Below are 17424 nucleotides of genomic sequence, written 5' to 3' on the forward strand. Positions count from 1 at the left end.
TGGGGAATTTCTTTAATATTAGTCCCACATTTTTGTGAAATGCGAACAGCATTGATTTGAAATACATCTTGTGAAGTATTTAGTACTATGGTGTGGAATTTCTGTATCAATAGTATTTTAGGGTTGATCCTCCTTATGTTTAGATGATGACTTGAATGGCTGCTGGAACGTAGGTCAAGAATGGATTTTGAAGTGGCATTCATAATAGCTGTTGTGTTGTCACAAACTAGCATTCCAGTTTGCTTGAAAACAACAACACACTGGTTTCCAAATACTACTTGTGTTACAATGACAGGTCTGTAAAACTATGGGGGATGAACTGCTTGAACTACCTCTGAGAATGAAATCTATCTTTAATAGCATAGTAGTATATGGGTAAATAAACACTCAGCTTTTAAAAGCACAGTTGTATCTGGGACTTTGGTCTGGCTTAAGACGGGTGTTGTGATATGTGCCTTAAGGACATCTGTCTTAAATGTTAAGTGAGGTACTTACCATAACTGTATGTTCTGTCAAAAAAGAAGGCACTATCTGCCATTCCAGACCTGTGTGCTAGTTTAAGTTCTGACCCCCTGAGAATGCTGCTGCCTCATTCTGTGATAGTCTGGGTTCTGTTGGAGGTCTTCACCTGAGTTTTGTCTGTTCCCATTTAGATTGTGAAGTTTCAGAGCAGTCTTCCCCTGCATCCCTCCTGTGGTGTGTCCCATGCCACTGGGAAGCAACCCCCCTTAATCTCAAAGATGGCCCAAACTCTTGCTCCCAATGACTCATCTTGAGTTTCAGGCCTGGAAAAAAATATCTTGTGCATACTTAATGTCAGTTGAGATAAAACCTAATAAATTAGCTTAAGCACAGGGTTACCACAAAATATCTGTCAACCTCAGGTTGTGCTGGTGCCTTAAATGTGTTTTCTCTTTTGCTCTTCCTGAATTTTTTCTCATTTTAATCTTGAATTTATACCTGGATTTGTGGGTAACAGCAATATACATGTGAAGTTTTTTGTTCTGAAATTACTTTATCCATGGTTGACTGCTGCCTTAATGAAGCTGTGTTTTATGACCCCTATTCAGTCTTTATGAAACCAGACCCCAGTCTGATGCATTTTAAGAGTTGAGTAAAATAGTAGTTACCAATTGAAAATTACTCATCCTTTGCTGTTGTAAATGGGGAGAGATTATCAGTTTCTGTGTATAAGTATCATATGTTGTATTTTTATCTGTTGTTTGTATTTCTTGGTGAAGGATTTCTCAGCCAATTTAGGCTGAGATGCAAGGATTAGGTTTGTGAGTGCTTCTAGGGGCATGAGAAATGCTCAGAGGGGAGGGTTCAGCTGTGTGACGTGTAAAATACCAACGAGGGTTTCTCTCCTGCCAAGTAGTAAACTTCAGAGAGAAGAAGGGAGAGAGAATGTAAGCAAACCGGAGTGAATGCTGAGCTCTGTGGCTGGCAGTTCATACAGAGAGAGGATGAATGAACCACACTACAAAGCAGTCCAGGATTTCTATACGTCTGACCTCAAGAAACCTACACAGAAGGAAAGGAATGTTTGGTCGTGCCATGGAAGGAGCATCAGCAGCTCTGGAATTCCCTTTTCTTGCCCACAGGTCTTTCTTTGCCTCTCCCTCTTGTGCCTGCTGGGCAGCCTGCTGGGGCATCCTCAGTGTCTGGATTACGGGCCACCTTTCCAGCCCCCTTCTGGCTTGGAGTTCTGCTCTGCCTATGAAAACTTTGGCTGCTGTGACCAGGAGAGAGACAACAGCATTGCTGCAAAATACTGGGACATCATGGATTACCTTGATCCCCGGGGGCATAAGCTGTGTGGAACGTATATCAAAGATATCCTGTGTCAGGTAGGGCCAAAAATGAGTTTCTGCATCCTACGCTTTGGGCTGACCAGGGGGTCAGTTGTGGTTTTGATAGCCTCTTACAGCTATCTGTGTCGTTAGGAAAAGAGGAGGGGGGGGAAAGGGGGCTGAGGTACCTAATCCTCAGCATGCATTTTGCTTTGTGTAAGGTGCATTACTTTGTGGTGTGGGGGTGTGTGTGTATATATATATATATGCCAATATATAGTGACATCTGAGAGCAATAATGATTTATGAAAGTGCTGCCATCTCTGGTGGTGATGGGAATCCTGCTGCTGGGCTAATTTTCTCATAATGAAAGGGAGAGTTACAGATCAGTATTTATTTTCTGCTCGCAGCTACTATGTGCTGGATTACAAATGCTACAGGATCAAATGATACGTGAATTATCAGGCAAAGTGTTTGGATCCCTGGGCCTCGTGAGGGATGTGTTTTGATCGTGTTCCTGCTGAGGATGCTCCAGCTGCTGTGGTTGTTACAGCAGAACAAAATTGAACAGGCTTTAATAGGTTTCTCACAGCGACTGCAGGGTCCTGAGGCTTCAGCCAGTGTGTTCTCAGCAGTGCTGTCTCCTCGCTGTCCATCGGGCTCACAGAAACATCTGGCTGCTGTTGGGCAGCCAGAAAACACCACGGGCACCGCTCTTCCTGAGCTTCCCCCTCCTTGTAATGGGAGGGCAGGACTGACCTGCTGTTCTAACAACTCCTGATCGTGCAAAGCTGGGCTTACCGCATGCCAAAACACACAGCTGCCAAAATGCACACTTAATCTCACTAAGAACGTATAAAACTCTTCTAATTAATATTTCCTTAGCCCTAGGATTATCTGTGTACCAAAATGTTCCCAGCCTTTTTGGACGCTGGCAGTATTCTGGCTTCTCTTTGGGGTGAGGGAGACACCCCTTCAGCACCAGGGCTGGAAAAAGTAGCAGCATTTTATGGTCAGTAAACCAGAAAAAGACATGTTACACGTCCCAGCAGAAACACCACTCTTGGTGCTATTAAAGAGTTTTCTACATGTTGCGGGTAGAAAAAAAAAAGACTAGAAAAACGTGCCTGTTGCCTCTTTGTTCATTCTGCAGGGCATAATTTAATTTTGCTTTTGTTGTAAGTGTATGCTGTAGCAAAAAAATCAAACCCACCCTGTATGTTTTCTTGTGTGTCTTCAAAGTAATAAGTTATTACTCTTCTAGTATCTTTCTAGAGTAAAATTGCTGTTAAATCTTCGGGGAGGAGCTTGTATTTGTGTTATGTGGTTTTCTTCCTGTTGAAGTTGATCACAACCTTGGAAATGAGGTTGTGTTCTCTGGCAAATATTTGGCTGTTGAATTAGTGGAGGAGCGAAGATCTACCAAGTGGTTTTGCTTTAGAGATGTCATCAATTTGTTACTCATGGTTGCACGTGGAAGGGATGGAAAATGATGATACCTGCATTCTCCCATCTCCACAGTATCCTGATAGCTTGTAGTCGTGCAACATTGATGTGAAAGATGTGTCCTGGTTTGGGGACTGCTGGTCTGGAGAAGTCCAAAGGCTAACATCGTAGTGCAAAGGGTGAGAGAGGTAACAAATTCTTCTTCTAAGTCCCTTAAGAACAGGTTACAAAGTACTGAGTTTAAAATCTAGCAGGGTGAACTGAGGGGAATGTCTAAAAGCAAAGTTAAGACAAGATTGCAACAAGATTGCCTGTTGCTGCTTTAAAAACCTCTAGCAGTGGAGAACCCACAGCCTCCGTAGATGTACTTCTGTTGGGAAAAACCTAGGTGCAGCTGATTGTGCTTAGGTAAAGGAAACAGCTATTGACCTTTACATCCCCTTTAGCCATATTCTGAGTGACTTTCTACTACTCCACTTGAAAGACGACTCATCACGTTCTTTGCCTTATTCATTTTTCTATTTTTTTCAAAACCATTTTACTTCCATAAAGGTGTCTTGGCTCCTCCTGGATGCATGTACAGAGTCACATATTTAGTTTCTTTTACTTTCTAGGAATGTTCTCCATATGCTGCACATCTCTACGACGCAGAAAACCCTTGGACGCCTCTAAGAAACCTGCCGGGACTCTGTTTTGACTACTGCTCCGAGCTCCACTTCAACTGCCGCTCTGCCCTCAGCCTGCTGGTGGGTGACAAGAACACCCCAGGGTGCTGCGAGGCCAACAAGACGCGCTTCTGCAACCTCCTTCACCTCCACGATGAGGACTACTGCTTCCCCAACGTGCTGAAGAACACGGCCCTCAACCGCAACCTGGGCTCAGTGGTGGAGGACCGCAGGGGCTGCCTCCAGCTCTGCCTCACCGAGGTTGCCAACAGGCTGAGGAACCCGGTGCTCATGGTGCACGCGAAGGACCAGACCCACCGCATGTTTGTAGCTGAGCAGCTGGGCGTCATCTGGGTCTACCTGCCTGATGGCAGCCGGCTGGAGGAGCCCTTTCTGGATATTAAAAGCATAGTGCTGGCTACGCCATGGCTGGGAGATGAGAGAGGCTTCCTGGGGATGGCTTTCCATCCCCAGCACAAGTACAACAGGAAGTTCTATGTCTATTACTCATACATGGATAAGAACCGGGTGGAAAAGATCAGGATCAGTGAATTGAAGGTTTTAGCATCTGATGTCAACAAAGCTGATCCACTCTCGGAAAGGTAAAGTTCGTGTTGAATGCTATTGCATGCCACCATGAGAAACTATTTATCTTTGTCCCCGTCCTTCCTTCTTGTGGAACCCTTCCCAGGTGTACGACTGGCCTACTGGGAAGCTACCAGAGACAGGCTGGCTCAAGGTCACACAGCAAACTAGAAAGGAAACTGGAAAGAGGACCTAGGATCTAGGCTTCCAGGTCACCTTCTCTCTCTATCTTGTACTCTTGCCTTCTAAAGAGCAGTAATAGCCTTAAGCCTGTTGTGGAATTAACTATGCTTTTATCTGGGGTGTGTGCCCCTGCCCTATCCCACTGCTAAGAAAAACAGCTAATTCTCAGTTATGGAGCAGAATTTGTTATAGCGGGCTTATTTTTTCTCTGGAGTTTCACAATCACCATAAGATGCTTCTGAAGCCCTCAAATTCACCAACTACTTCTCATGTAAGGAAGCAGAACCCACCTGGTGCAATCAGAGTTCTGTGTCTGTGGTGGTGTTTTCGGGTGAGCTGTGATACCCCTGTGCTCGTGGCGGTGGGTGAGCTCTGTAGCACCAGAGGTGTTGATGTGGTGCAGGCCAGAGCTGTAGCACACAGGACACTTGTAATTCTGCATGGCTGGTGGAAATGTGATCCCCAAATTGAGGGATTTCCTGAAGGAGATCCACTGTAAGGCAGCTTTCTTTCTTGTGTTCTTCTGTAGAAGTCATGCGATCTTTCTGTACCCTACCTCAGCCCTTGCCAGTGGCTACAAGTGGAGTTGTTTCTCCTTTTTTTAGGAATCTTTTGGAGCTTGAAGAACCAGCTGCAAATCATAACGGTGGGCAGCTGCTCTTCGGTGTGGATGGCTACATGTATCTGTTCACAGGGGATGGAGGGAAAGCTGGAGACCCCTTTGGAAAGTTTGGGAATGCTCAGAACAAGTAAGTAGGAGAGCACTCGAAAGCCTTGAGCTTGTCCACCAGAACCACAGGGTTTGGAAATAAGACAATGTGGAAGAATAAAGGAAGAGTGCTCCCTGAAAGTGCTTGTGCATCTGCACATCTGTCCAATGCTGTATTTCCAAAACTTAATTTTACGTTTTGAAAGCTGAGGGCACCCAATTTGTTGATGGGGTGGGGGGGGAAGTCTTCTGTGACTTAAATTGCAAGACATTCCAGCTGTTGGTTTGTCTCTTTTGGACAAATAACTTTTCCTTTGGAAAGGAAGGAGAGGGAGAGAATCGTTCACTTTCAGTTGGCTCTAACGGGCATTTTGGTTTTTGTTTTTTTTTCCTGTCATTTTCTTTAGGAGTGCTTTGTTGGGGAAAGTCTTGAGGATTGACGTGGATGGAAAAAGCCCTGATGGAAAGCCTTATCGCATCCCTCCCGATAATCCTTTTGTGTCGGACCCCACGGCCCGCCCCGAGGTTTATGCCTATGGGGTGAGGAATATGTGGCGCTGCGCTGTCGACAGAGGGGACCCTGTCACAAAAAAGGGAAGAGGGAGGATATTCTGTGGGGATGTCGGGCAGAACAGATTTGAAGAAATCGACATCATTGTTAAAGGAGGAAACTATGGCTGGAGAGCAAAGGAGGGATTTGAATGCTACGACACAAAGCTTTGTCACAATTCTTCTTTGGGTAAGGAATTCCTGCTGGAACGCTTGGTGCAATCACAAACTTGTAAGATGATCCTTCCTGCATTGCTCCCTGGATGCAGAGAATCTTGGTCCTATGTGTTATGGAAGCTCATCATGACTAGGCCTTGATAAGCAACCGCACAGAGAGCTCCTTAAAGCCCCTGGGGTCTGTTCTGTCCTGGAGCAAATTACTGAATTCCCACTGAAATTTAACTATGCCTTTGTTCAACTGTCCTGTCATTTTTATGCCCGTCGGTGTCATTGAGCGATTGCTTTTTTTTTTTTTAAATGCTCCCTGGATGTAAATTTTCTCACTTCTTGTGCTTGTGTATTTCACAGATGACATTCTTCCAATTTTTGCCTATGGCCGCAACGTGGGGAAGTCAGTCACCGGAGGTTACGTCTATAGGGGATGTGAATCGCCCAACCTGAACGGCCTCTATATTTTTGGTGATTTCATGAATGGGTGAGACTCACTGTTTTCCCTGCAGCTCCCATTCTCTACCCATATTTGCCTTATCCAGGAAAATGAGCACATCAGAGCATCCTGAAACCTTTTCAGCTGGAGTAAACGAGAATCCCGTATGTCTCTGTGTTAGATTAAGGGCTCTGTTTGACCTTTATAACAACGTTATAGTTGGAATCTAAACTTCTTCCAATTTAGAGTCCTTAGGGTAGGTTTGCTTTTGTTCAGGTCTGTTTTTCCAAAAGTCAAACATTAAAGCCAGCCAACAGTCAGGGTCCTCACTGATTTTTTCTTTTTTTTCCAGTAATGCATGATTTTGACAGGAACTAACCTTGATAATGGAAACATAAAACACGGGGTTTTATTTTTCATCTAGTCGACTTATGGCTTTACAGGAAGAGGAGAAGGCAAATAAGTGGAAGAAGCAAGATATCTGCATCGGCAGCACAAAAGCTTGTGCTTTCCCTGGAATGATCAGTTCTTACAGCAAATTCATCATCTCATTTGCTGAGGATGAAGCAGGTGGGTCTCATGCCAAACCATACCTTTATGGGCAATACTGTCAGTTCCATATTGCAGGGCAAATGTGTAAAATTATCTTGCTCCTCACGAGCTTCCAGAGAGAAGGCACAGCAAACCAGGGTCGTGGCTATACAGTGGTACAGAGAGGTCTCCTGCCCTGCAAGGCTATCACAGATCAGCTCGATGGAGAGCTCAGGAGACACATCCTCACCTGAACTTGCAGCTTGAATGCTCCAGGTTCTCCAAGGAGCTTGAACTCCTCTTTGTTTCAGCCTTTCCCTGGCCGCCTGTTGTTGTTTGTTTATGCTGTTTCATTAATAAAAAGACTCTATCAATGCAGTTTGTTCTTTCATCATAACAGCTCATCCTCACTGAAGTCCTTACAGCTTATCTGAATTTCCCCCTCTTCATTAGTATAAATTCCTGTCTTTAGTCACACCAGGAGCACTTCATGCTGTAGATTATACACCAGGAAAGCCACTAATTTGGAAGTTGAGTGGAAATGTCTCAGTGCACAGGATTATTGCTATGGTCACGATGACCAGATCTCTCACCAAAGTGGAAGTACCAATGTGTATTTTGTTTGCTTTTATATAGTCTCTTGACAAAGAGCTATGTCATACAAAAAGCACCTGCAAATTTTTTTGAGAACCCAGATGTGCTTTAACGAGCTCTGATGCTTCATGATTCAGCAGAAAAAAGATTTGCTTGTAACGAGAAGATCTTGAATCCTCAGGGTAGCATCTTCTGTCAAAGACAAAGAGCTATGTCATACAAAAAGCACCTGCAAATTTTTTTGAGAACCCAGATGTGCTTTAACGAGCTCTGATGCTTCATGATTCAGCAGAAAAAAGATTTGCTTGTAACGAGAAGATCTTGAATCCTCAGGGTAGCATCTTCTGTCAAAGGTGCAGGGGGGGTTCCGGCTTTGTTATGAAATATTAGAACAGTTAAAAATTGTACATAGCACGGGGAGCGAGTGGATGTTAAATGTTGCCGGCTTTGTTATGAAATATGTACAATTTTACCTGTTCTAATAGCACGGGGAGCGAGTGGATGTTAAATGTCTCTTCTACTATAATTTGCCTGGATGTTGTTCTCGTGGGTGCTGAAGGGAAGGCACGAGGAGCAGTTGCTGTCCTCAGCAGCCACACAGGAATAAGAAGCTTCTGTCTCCCATGGATTAGCCAATTTAGCCCTTGTTGGACTTTTATTTTTTTGGTACAATTCTGGGATGATTAAATATTTGTTGTGTGGTCTTCCCCTCTGTTTGTAGCTTCTGGCTGCTGCTTTGGTACAAACAAGTTTAAAAAATACATATTTATACAGACGAAAGTAACTTTTTGGAGGGCCACTGACATGAGGTGATGAAGGTCCCACGAATAAGTGAAGAGCCAGGAAAGTGGGGAAACAGAGAACTGGGATTCAGCTCTGGCATGGGCACTTGAGTCTGAAACTGATTTTCTTCTTTCACATCCATTTAGGTGAGCTGTATTTTATGTCCACTTCTTATCCCAGTGCCTATGCACCACATGGATCGCTCTACAAGTTTATTGATCCTGCAAGGTGAGTAATTAAAGATGTTTTTTCTGTGCCAAATTGCTATATAATCACCATCCATTCGCCAGTTATCACAGCAGAAAGAATGTTAAGTACTACTGACAGGTAACCTCACCGACCTCCACAGCCAGCCCTTGGGTTTTGTTCGCTCACTGTAAATCTGGTGCAACTTTAATCAGTTTTAGTGAATTTACTCCTCACTCATCATATCTGTGCACCCAGAAATAGACAGAGTTCAGACACCTTAAAGGTGTTATCAAAATAATGTCTCCTTGGTTGCATCACTGAAGTATAGCAATGGTGTTTTAAAAAATGAGAGTTCCATATCCTTCAGGGGCATGACATCAAATATCTGTGTTGCACTTTCATATAAATAAACAAATTGCAGCCCACAGTCTAGTTTCCCTCACAAAGAAGAGTGAAACCTGGAGGTTCGTGCAGTGTTCAAGTAATGATTTGAGCCTGAACCTGAGTTTTTCCTAAGAGAAATGTTTGGGGTTTTTTTTTTGCCATTAAGCAGTTACCCATCCTAGTCTGGTTTTAGAATAATAACAACGCTTATGTAATTTTTTTCCCCTCCCAAGCTTTTGGATCTTGTTAAAAAGCATTATCCTAAAGTCTGGTTTTAGAATAATAACAATGCTTATGGAATTTTTTTTCCCCTTCCAAGCTTTTGGATCTTGTTAAAAAGCATTAAATGAGTTCCAAATCACCCTGTAGAGAAGATACAGTACTAGTGTTTCTGTGCTGTTGCTGAGAGCGCAGACATTAACAAAATGAAGAAAATAAGCTATTTTTCTTGGGTGGTAAAACCCAAAGCTAGATAGTGAAGTCAAACTCTATACCAAGGTGATGGAAATAGGAAATTGAGTCTTTTACTTGTTGTAACTACTTGAGGGGTCTCTTGCCTTTAACAGTTTCTTGTCTTTTGGACTGCATTAACTGACCAAACTGACCAAAGTGTCACATTTTCAAGAAAAAAAAATAAATTTGTGAGCTCGCATGAAAATTGAGAGCTTGAGCATGCTCTATTTGACAAAAAAAAAAAATTAAAAAAAAAGGCGGAAAAAATTAAAAAAGGCCTGCAGTCCCTGTGCCATTCTTTAGTGCACCGGGAAGACTATTGGGATGATAAATCCTCTTTAAGCTCCCTGTGCCATTCTTTAGTGCACTGGGAAGACTATTGGGATGATAAATCCTCTTTCCCGCTGTAAAGGGAGAAATGCAGATTTCTCCATGAAGGGGCAGTGAGCTCCTGCCAGGTCTGCAATGGCTTCATTGCTCCCAAGGGCTTTGTGGAAAGCTTTTTGGAGCTTCATATCCATCACTTCCAGAGCAGGACCAGGCACTTACTCCCTTGGCTCTTTGGAATTTATTCTTGTATTTTCTGGTTCCCCTTGTTTACTTTAGCCCAGGTGCTCAGCTCTGCCCCTGTCTGTTTGCTTGTCCAGCTATTGTTATTCAGACAGGGGTTTTATGGCTTGCAGCCCTGAGTTTAGGCTCTTGAATTCCACCAACGTTGCACTCCAGGTGCCCAATGTGCTCTGGTACCTCTTGCAGCAGAGGCAAGTGACAGTGGGGGATTGATGTGTGCCTCTGGAATAAACAAACTTCCTTACCAATCCCTCAGATATCTGCCTGTGGCTTTCTGTTTTTCAAGGAGAGCTCCACCAGGGAAGTGTAAATACAAGCCTGTTCCGGTGAAAACAAAGAGTAAACGGATACCATTCGTTCCACGTGCAAGTAAGTCGTTAGGCTTTAATTTAATGAGAAGCAAAACATAAAACCATTTTGCAGGCACGCGACTGAAATCTTTAGCACCCTTAAAAACTAAAGCACTGAGGAGGAGCTATCTTGGAAGTTACGTTATCATATTTAAGGTGTGCTTCTGCCATCTACTAGATGCCAGGCCTTTTCTTAATCCCAGTCTCTGATTTTTTTTTTTTTTTTTCTCAGTGTTGCCAAGTAATAGTGTAAATGGGCATCAGGAGGGAACTGATGGCTTTGGATTTGGTCTGGGAAGTTTGGAGTGCCTGTTCCTAGCTCTGTGACAAGTTCCTTAAGTCAAATAATCTCCTCTCTGTAAATCTAAAGAATCTAAATCTTCCTTTCTCCTGGTCTTTTTCTATCCTATGGCCCAGGCAACTAGGGCAGGGGTTTACATCCTATTATTGAGTAGAAACAGTGTTGGGCAAGGTGGGGTTATCTTCTCTGGGATTTCCAGATATTAGTGCAACATGAAAAACTCATACTGTTAAGTCTGCCAAAGAGGTGTGTGAGGTTTCATCATATTCTGTCTGGATTTTTTTGCCTTAAGTATACATTTCTACACTTAAACAAATTTTATTTCCAAGAAACCTATGGCTCCTTTGATGGAAGAAGAGAGGTTTATATAGTGTGTCTTTCTTCTTCCAGAATGTCAGCTATTTTTCTTAACTGTAGCTCTAATAGTGGCTTATATCAGTCATATCTCTGAATTAGCCTTTTGTCTTAAAGCAGGGATGATGAACCATGTTAATTACTTTCCTCAGAGACTGTCCTTGAGCTGCTTAATGAACCTTCAACAACCAAGCCTTGGAAAAAATCTTCTACCTCCACTGCAGCCATCCCAACTGTTTCTTCTAAGAAAGCAAAAAAGACCTCACCCACCAAAATAAAAGCATCAAGAGCGAAACCAGCTCCATCTGGTAAAAAGAGACAGAAAACCAGAACTGAGGCTAAACATCACAGGCCAAAGCAGAGAGAGAAGGTCACACATGCTTCCAGAGCTACACCAGCACCACCCATGCCAAAGAAGAAGAGCTCTCGCCTAACTAGAACCAAGAAGCTTCTTCAAAGGAAAGCAGCACTAGCTGAGGAAAAAGCAGAGAAGAGGAGGAGGGAGAGGAGACTAAGCAGCAGCTTTTGAAGCTCGGCTATTTCCCAGAAGAGGCAAGTCACTTCTGAGATGGTGAAATAAACGGTGCCTCTCCATTAATGTCAGCATTCTCAGTCTCTATATATGTTCTTTTTAAACCTTAACAGCACCAGCCTCCTAATAGTAACTCTCTGTGCAAACCCTGCTGGGATGTGACGTCCTTCTCTGACAGAAGTAGTCATGGGAGTTGCTGATGGACAGTCACGGGTAAGATTTGACTCTGTACAACTGTCTAATAAATCCAAGTGCTCCCAACATTCAGGACTTGCATCTTTTATCCAAGAATTTTAATAGACGTGTCAGTGACCTTGCCTTTCTCTCTTTTTTTTTTTTTCCTTTGTCCTTTAACTGAAATGCAGTGACAAGTAGATTTTAAAAGCAGCTGTCTGTCCTACAATGAAATTAGATTTTTTTTTTTAAAGCAATATTTTTTTTTTTTAAGGTATGATCACTTCCAGGTTCCAAAGGATTCAGTAAGAGCTGAAAATCATAGAAAGGTTTGGTTTGGAAGGGACCTTAAGGATTGTTGAGTTCCAACCCTCCTGCCATGGGCAGGGACACCTCCCACCAGACCAGGTTGCTCCAAGCCCCATCCAGCCTGGCCTTGAACCCCTCCAGGGATGGGGCAGCCACAGCTTCTCTGGGCAACCTGTTCCAGTGTCTCACCACCCTCACAGGGAAGAATTCCTTCCCAGTATCTCATCTCAAGCTGTGGGGTGAGGGCAATGGGGTGCTCCTGGGAGAAGTGGGAGAGCGAGGGCTGTAACAAACTTCACTGTTCTTTTCCAGACAAGTGTATTTATTTGCGTAGCAGAGCCCTGGCCTGGGTTTTAAACTCCTACTTCTGGTGTGAGAGGGAGCCAAAGCAAATGACATAATTTGGCAGTTCCAGTGTTACCTCTGTCACCTACCGCCACCCTCTGGTCGCACCCTTCAGGGATACAAAAAGTAGCACCCTGCTGCTGCAGCTGGGGGCTGACTGCCCTCATCTTCCCTCCGCCCCCGCGGAGCGAAACTCACAGCTCGGTTAGAAGAGAGGGGGGAAAAAAGGAAAAAAAAAAAAAAAAAAAAGGGGGAGTAGGCCCCAGCGAGGATCGAACTCGCGACCCCTGGTTTACAAGACCAGTGCTCTAACCACTGAGCTATGGAGCCGCCTATCCCTTGCACTCCTGTAGATAGCTCCTGTCCCTTTCCCCGGGCCGTCTGGTCCCTGCGGGGAGAGCCCGGCTGCCGCCGCGGGCGGGGGTCGGCACCCCTTCCGCTGTGCGAACGGGAGGCGGCGGGCAGGCCCCCGCCGGGCTCGGGCGGGCGGTGCGCGGTAGCCGCAGGTTGGCGGGCCGCGCTTCAGGCCTCAGGCCTCGGTGGGCCTCAGGCAGCGGCCCCGCGTCCCGCTCTCCGCCCCGGCCGTTCCCGTCTCGGTGCAAGCAGCAGGGAAGCTCTGGAAGCTCCCTTCTGCCGTGTCTCCTCACCCCCCGGCCGGTGCAGGGCCGTCCAGGCCCTATGGGGCCTCCAGCCCTTTCCGGGCTGCCCGGGGGCGCCTCGGCAGCGACACCCCCGGCTGAGGGCCAGGCCCCCGGGACGCCCCCAGCGCCCCTTTTCTCCAAGGAAAGACCCCCCCCCCGGCAGAAGTACGTGCGCAGCCCAAATGCCAGGCTCTCTCCGCAGGGTAAACAAGGCGGCCTTCCCCCCTCTATCAGCAGCACCTGCTGCAAATTTAGGGTAAAACCCGCCATTGCAGGGAGAGGTATTTCGGTGGAGGATTGAGGCCGGTGAGAGGATGAGCTCCAGGGAGGCAGCGCTGCCGTGTTTGCTGGGCCCTAGGCCCATGGAGCAGTTGCTCCCCGTGCTGGGAGCTAGTTCCAGATTTTGGGAGGTAAGGCTAGCAACATCAGGCTTTGTGCAGAGGGGGAAAACAAGAAAAAGTCAGTTTAAATTGAGAGATTATAATCAACTTGGTGTTATAACCCTTCTCAGGTTTTTAAGAAATAACCGTTACAGAAAAAGCAGGTTTAATTATCTTGCAAATAGACCACAGGCTGATTAGAATCATAGAATCATTCAGGTTGGAAGAGACCCTTGGGATCATCAAGTCCAACCATCTACCCTGCTCTACAAAGTCCTCCCCTGGATTAGGATACAAACTCCAGGCTAAGATAGGCATTCTGTAGCCTTAGTTTTTATTTTTACAGAGTAAGGAAGCTTGAAACCACTGATTTTTCTTTACATAAAAGAGCCGGTCTGTTACGTAAACTCCATGGAAGTTTAGGTGGAGGTGAAAAGATGGGCTGTAGAGAGGAAATTGAGTGACACCACTCTGGAGTAGTAGCTGGGAGCAGTCCTGCTGCACGCTGGAGTTGTGTTCTAGAATGTGCTGGGTGCAAGCCTCAAACTGTGTGTGACCTAAAGTAAAGCTCCTTGAAATGAGAATAGAGAGGAAAAGCTGCATTAGGGAGTTAAATTTCATCACGCACTCCACAAATCACAAACTAGATCGACTTTGTTTTTTTTATTATTTTTTTTCTTTTTTATTTTATTTAACCACCTCTTTAAATGGATATAAGCTCTGTGGACAGACTACTAGACCAGTTCTGGTGAACTCTGACTTGTTGTTTATGTAAAACACTAAAATGGCTTTAAAATATCTGCTTTTGACCTCTAATGTGGCAGATGATAAATTTCTGAAGCTTCACATTTCTTTGATGGTTGCTTTTTTTCCCCTTTCCTTTGAAGATAGTGAGTCTTCAGAGCTGGTAAAGCTCTTCCAAAGAGGACTAAAATGTCTGTGGTGAGTGTTCCACTAATGCCTTGGGAATTGAAATATAAGCATAGCTTGTTGTACAGCAATAATGTAGGTAAGAGCAGAACTGTTTATGCTTTTCTTGGTGTAAGACAAACCTCCCTTCATCAGTCTAACAGGGCTGAGCAGCAGGGTGATGTATTCTGAGAACAGAAGAGTGTTGAAATCAAGTTTTCTGTGGTAGTATGGTTACCTGTCACTATTGCTTTTTAACTTAGGTGCAAAGTCTGTAACTGCTGTGGTTGCCCTGCTTCCACGTTTCTTTTGCTGTTTGCTTAGAGCTCAGTGCAAGGTGGGCTATGCTTCAAATGCTGAGGCAGACAGAGTCTTGGTCAGACACCCTGGGTGGGATCCAAGATGTGTGATGGAGGTACCCATCACACATGGGTTACTCAGTAAGCCCTCCAGCTTTGCTTTGTAATGGAAATAAGGAAAAGAGACACTTCTAGGATGCAATTTGTCTCACCTGAAGGAAAACCTCTATAATAAGTCACCTGAATCACAGTCTGGGAGTGCTCATTTCTCAGTTGACTGTGAAGGGAGTCAATGCTGAAGATGTCAGCAGTGAAGTGAGACCCATCACATTGGGTGTGACTGGTTGGTACCAGCCAATTTGGGCTGGGGAGCAGGTCCTGTGCTGAGACCTGGCTGGGGAGGATCACAGCAGCACTACACAGCTCCTGCCTACAGGCTGCTCGTGCTCTTAGCCAGCCCATCCTCTCAGCCGTGTTTGCACGGAATAAGCTTTAGTTTAATTTGATACCATTTTCAGGCTGTAGCTGGAAAACTCTGTATCAAAACACCAAGACAATTTTTAGGAAGATGGCAAAATAAGTTATATGTCTAAAGATGACTCTATGAATATTTCTGCAACTAAGCAAACAGATTTTTGAAAATTAAGCACTTAGGCAATAAAATGCCTATCTAGTCTTCTGTTTATTGCTGTTGAAAGCCACTAGATGGAACCTAAGTACTGCGTGAAAGAACGAGGAAAATGTTTTAACAGACTTCAAATACGGAAAAGAGTGAATTTTTACTACCACAGGTTTTTAAAAAAATCTGTAGGACAATTTAGCTTTACAGATACACCAAACATGTAAATGAAAAGAGTGAATTTTTACTACACAGGTTTTAAAAAAAAAATCTGTAGGACAGTTTAGCTTTACAGATACACCAAACATGTAAAACGTTTATAAACGCTCTGTAACATTTCAGCTGTTTTGCAGTGAGGTTGACCTTGTGCGTCCCACTTGCTAAATCCAGGCTTTGCAGAGCATGGATTCTTTTCATCTGGTTCAGTGAATTAATGCTGATAAAAGCGGAGGGCTGACGGCAGCTCGTTAGTGAAAGCCAGCAGGCAGCCCCTCTGCGAACTGCCTCGCTGCTGTAAAGCATTGGGCTTTTTCTTTCATATGGAAGGGGTTTGTAAGACAGACACTCACAAGGTAGGGGGGAAAGCTGAAGGCTGTTGGCAGCAGCACGCAGAAAAGCTTCCCCTTCCTGAGGAAAGCTGTTAAGAAGGTGCAGGATTTGAAAGAGACATCCTAGATCTTCTCTGCACCGAGGACGGGCATCAGGCTAGAAAACGGAGTGCCTGGTGTAAGAACAGATGTAGTCTTGTGCTTCAGTCTGGATCAAGGCTGTTATTAAAAAATGACCTGGTTGTTCCTGATGAGCTCCCTGACTGGCCTTAGCAGCCTCACTGAACAAATCTGTGTTTAACTGTGTGTAAAGCTGGTGTCAGTCCGCAGATGTCAGCCGTGTTGCTGTGAATTTACACCCACCTTGTTGTTAAGCGCAGTGAGCTGATCTCATGCATATTCCATATGATCTTATTGCTGTATCTTGCATTCAAATGGTAACAGGAGAAGCGAACCAAAGGAATGACTCTTCAGACAGCTGGATCATTAATTATCCCTAGAAATTATCTTATCCTGTAGTATTCTCTTTTTTTAAACTCCTTTGCCTGGCTTGCCATCCGCTTCCTTACTGAATTCAGTTTTACTGGTGTTTTGCAGGATTCAGTTTTGTTGTGCAAACCAGGTACCAGCTTTGGGCTGTTGGGGTGTGAAATAAATAGCAGGGACAGTTTTCTTTGCGGACGCGGTGTGTCTCTGAACAGGTCATCATGCCTTGCCTACCTTTGTCCTCCTCAGATCTGATTTTCTCTGGCCCAGGTGCAGCCTAGTGCACCTGGGATTATCTCAGCAGAAGCACAGATCAGCAAAACCGATACGCTGGCTTTGCCTTGTCAGCCTCTGTGAGAAAGGACTTGCAGCACAGCTCCAGGTTTTTTTATGAAACGGGATGTTCTGGGGGTTTGACAGGTTCAGTGCTGTTGGGTTTATTTCTTAAAGAAACTCTGTAGTAACCTAAAGGTGTCTGAGTTTACCACATTAATTTTAATTGGCAAGTGCTGATGGATTACTGTGTCTTGTACAAATGCAAGGATTTTTTTTTTTTGGAGTAAAGTCTTATTAAAATTAGGGGAATGCTTCCTGCTGAGTTTGGGTGGCTTTTTGGAGCTGGTCCTTGGGGTATTTTAGGCATTCAAGGATCTCAACATGTGGTTGAGGCCTGCCTTCTCCTCTGCACGTGAAGCTTTAAGTCCTGTTTGATTAAGATATGCCTGAGGAAATGTCCTGTTCTGCAATTTTGACCCGATCAAGAGATGTTGTCTTCAAATGCTTTATGATTTTCTTCCTGAAACAAGAAAAGACTAATCTAATTTTGTTTGCTTCAGAGTTATTTCTCTGATCCAGATCAGATTTGAAGGTATTTGTTATGCTGAAGAGTTTCTGATTGTGATAATAAGGTAGCTGATGGTCCTTAGCATCTTTGAAAAATCAAGATATTACCGGCTCCAAGCTAACCTGGCTGCAAGTGAAAGATGTTTTAATTGCAGTTATGTAGTTTGAGAAAGAGCTAAAATATGTCTTTTTTTTTTTTTCTGTCCTGGATTAAAAAAAATGTGTCTATTCACATTAATATCAAAAAGGTCTCCTTCTTGTCGAAAACATTGAGGAGGCCAGTGTCTTAGCTG

General features: G+C 44.4%; 1 protein-coding gene and 1 non-coding gene across 7 annotated transcripts in view; one reads left to right on the forward strand and one right to left on the reverse strand.

Moving 5' to 3' along the window:
- The window catches only part of HHIPL2 (HHIP-like 2), a 131180-nt gene that overhangs the window by 247 nt on the left and 113509 nt on the right, over positions 1 to 17424 (forward strand). The window contains exons 1-10 of one of the 6 annotated variants that reach the window (XM_014950641.1): positions 1394 to 1850; positions 3854 to 4506; positions 5278 to 5421; positions 5789 to 6120; positions 6459 to 6585; positions 6962 to 7107; positions 8592 to 8673; positions 10328 to 10410; positions 11199 to 11598; positions 11692 to 11791. In XM_014950641.1, the coding sequence (XP_014806127.1) occupies positions 1428 to 1850; positions 3854 to 4506; positions 5278 to 5421; positions 5789 to 6120; positions 6459 to 6585; positions 6962 to 7107; positions 8592 to 8673; positions 10328 to 10410; positions 11199 to 11575 (2367 nt within the window). In that variant the 5' untranslated portion in view covers positions 1394 to 1427 and the 3' untranslated portion in view covers positions 11576 to 11598; positions 11692 to 11791. Of the gene's footprint in view, positions 1 to 1393; positions 1851 to 3853; positions 4507 to 5277; positions 5422 to 5788; positions 6121 to 6458; positions 6586 to 6961; positions 7108 to 8591; positions 8674 to 10297; positions 10411 to 11163; positions 11850 to 17424 lie in introns of those variants that run through there. The other 5 variants (XM_014950642.1, XM_014950643.1, XM_014950644.1 and 2 more) reach the window with 5 other exon arrangements.
- On the reverse strand, positions 12664 to 12736 carry TRNAT-UGU. The gene has a single exon. It is a non-coding gene; the product is annotated as a tRNA-Thr (tRNA).

This window comes from Calidris pugnax, unplaced genomic scaffold, assembly GCF_001431845.1.
Source record: "Calidris pugnax isolate Ruff unplaced genomic scaffold, ASM143184v1 scaffold24, whole genome shotgun sequence".
NCBI lineage: Eukaryota > Metazoa > Chordata > Aves > Charadriiformes > Scolopacidae > Calidris > Calidris pugnax.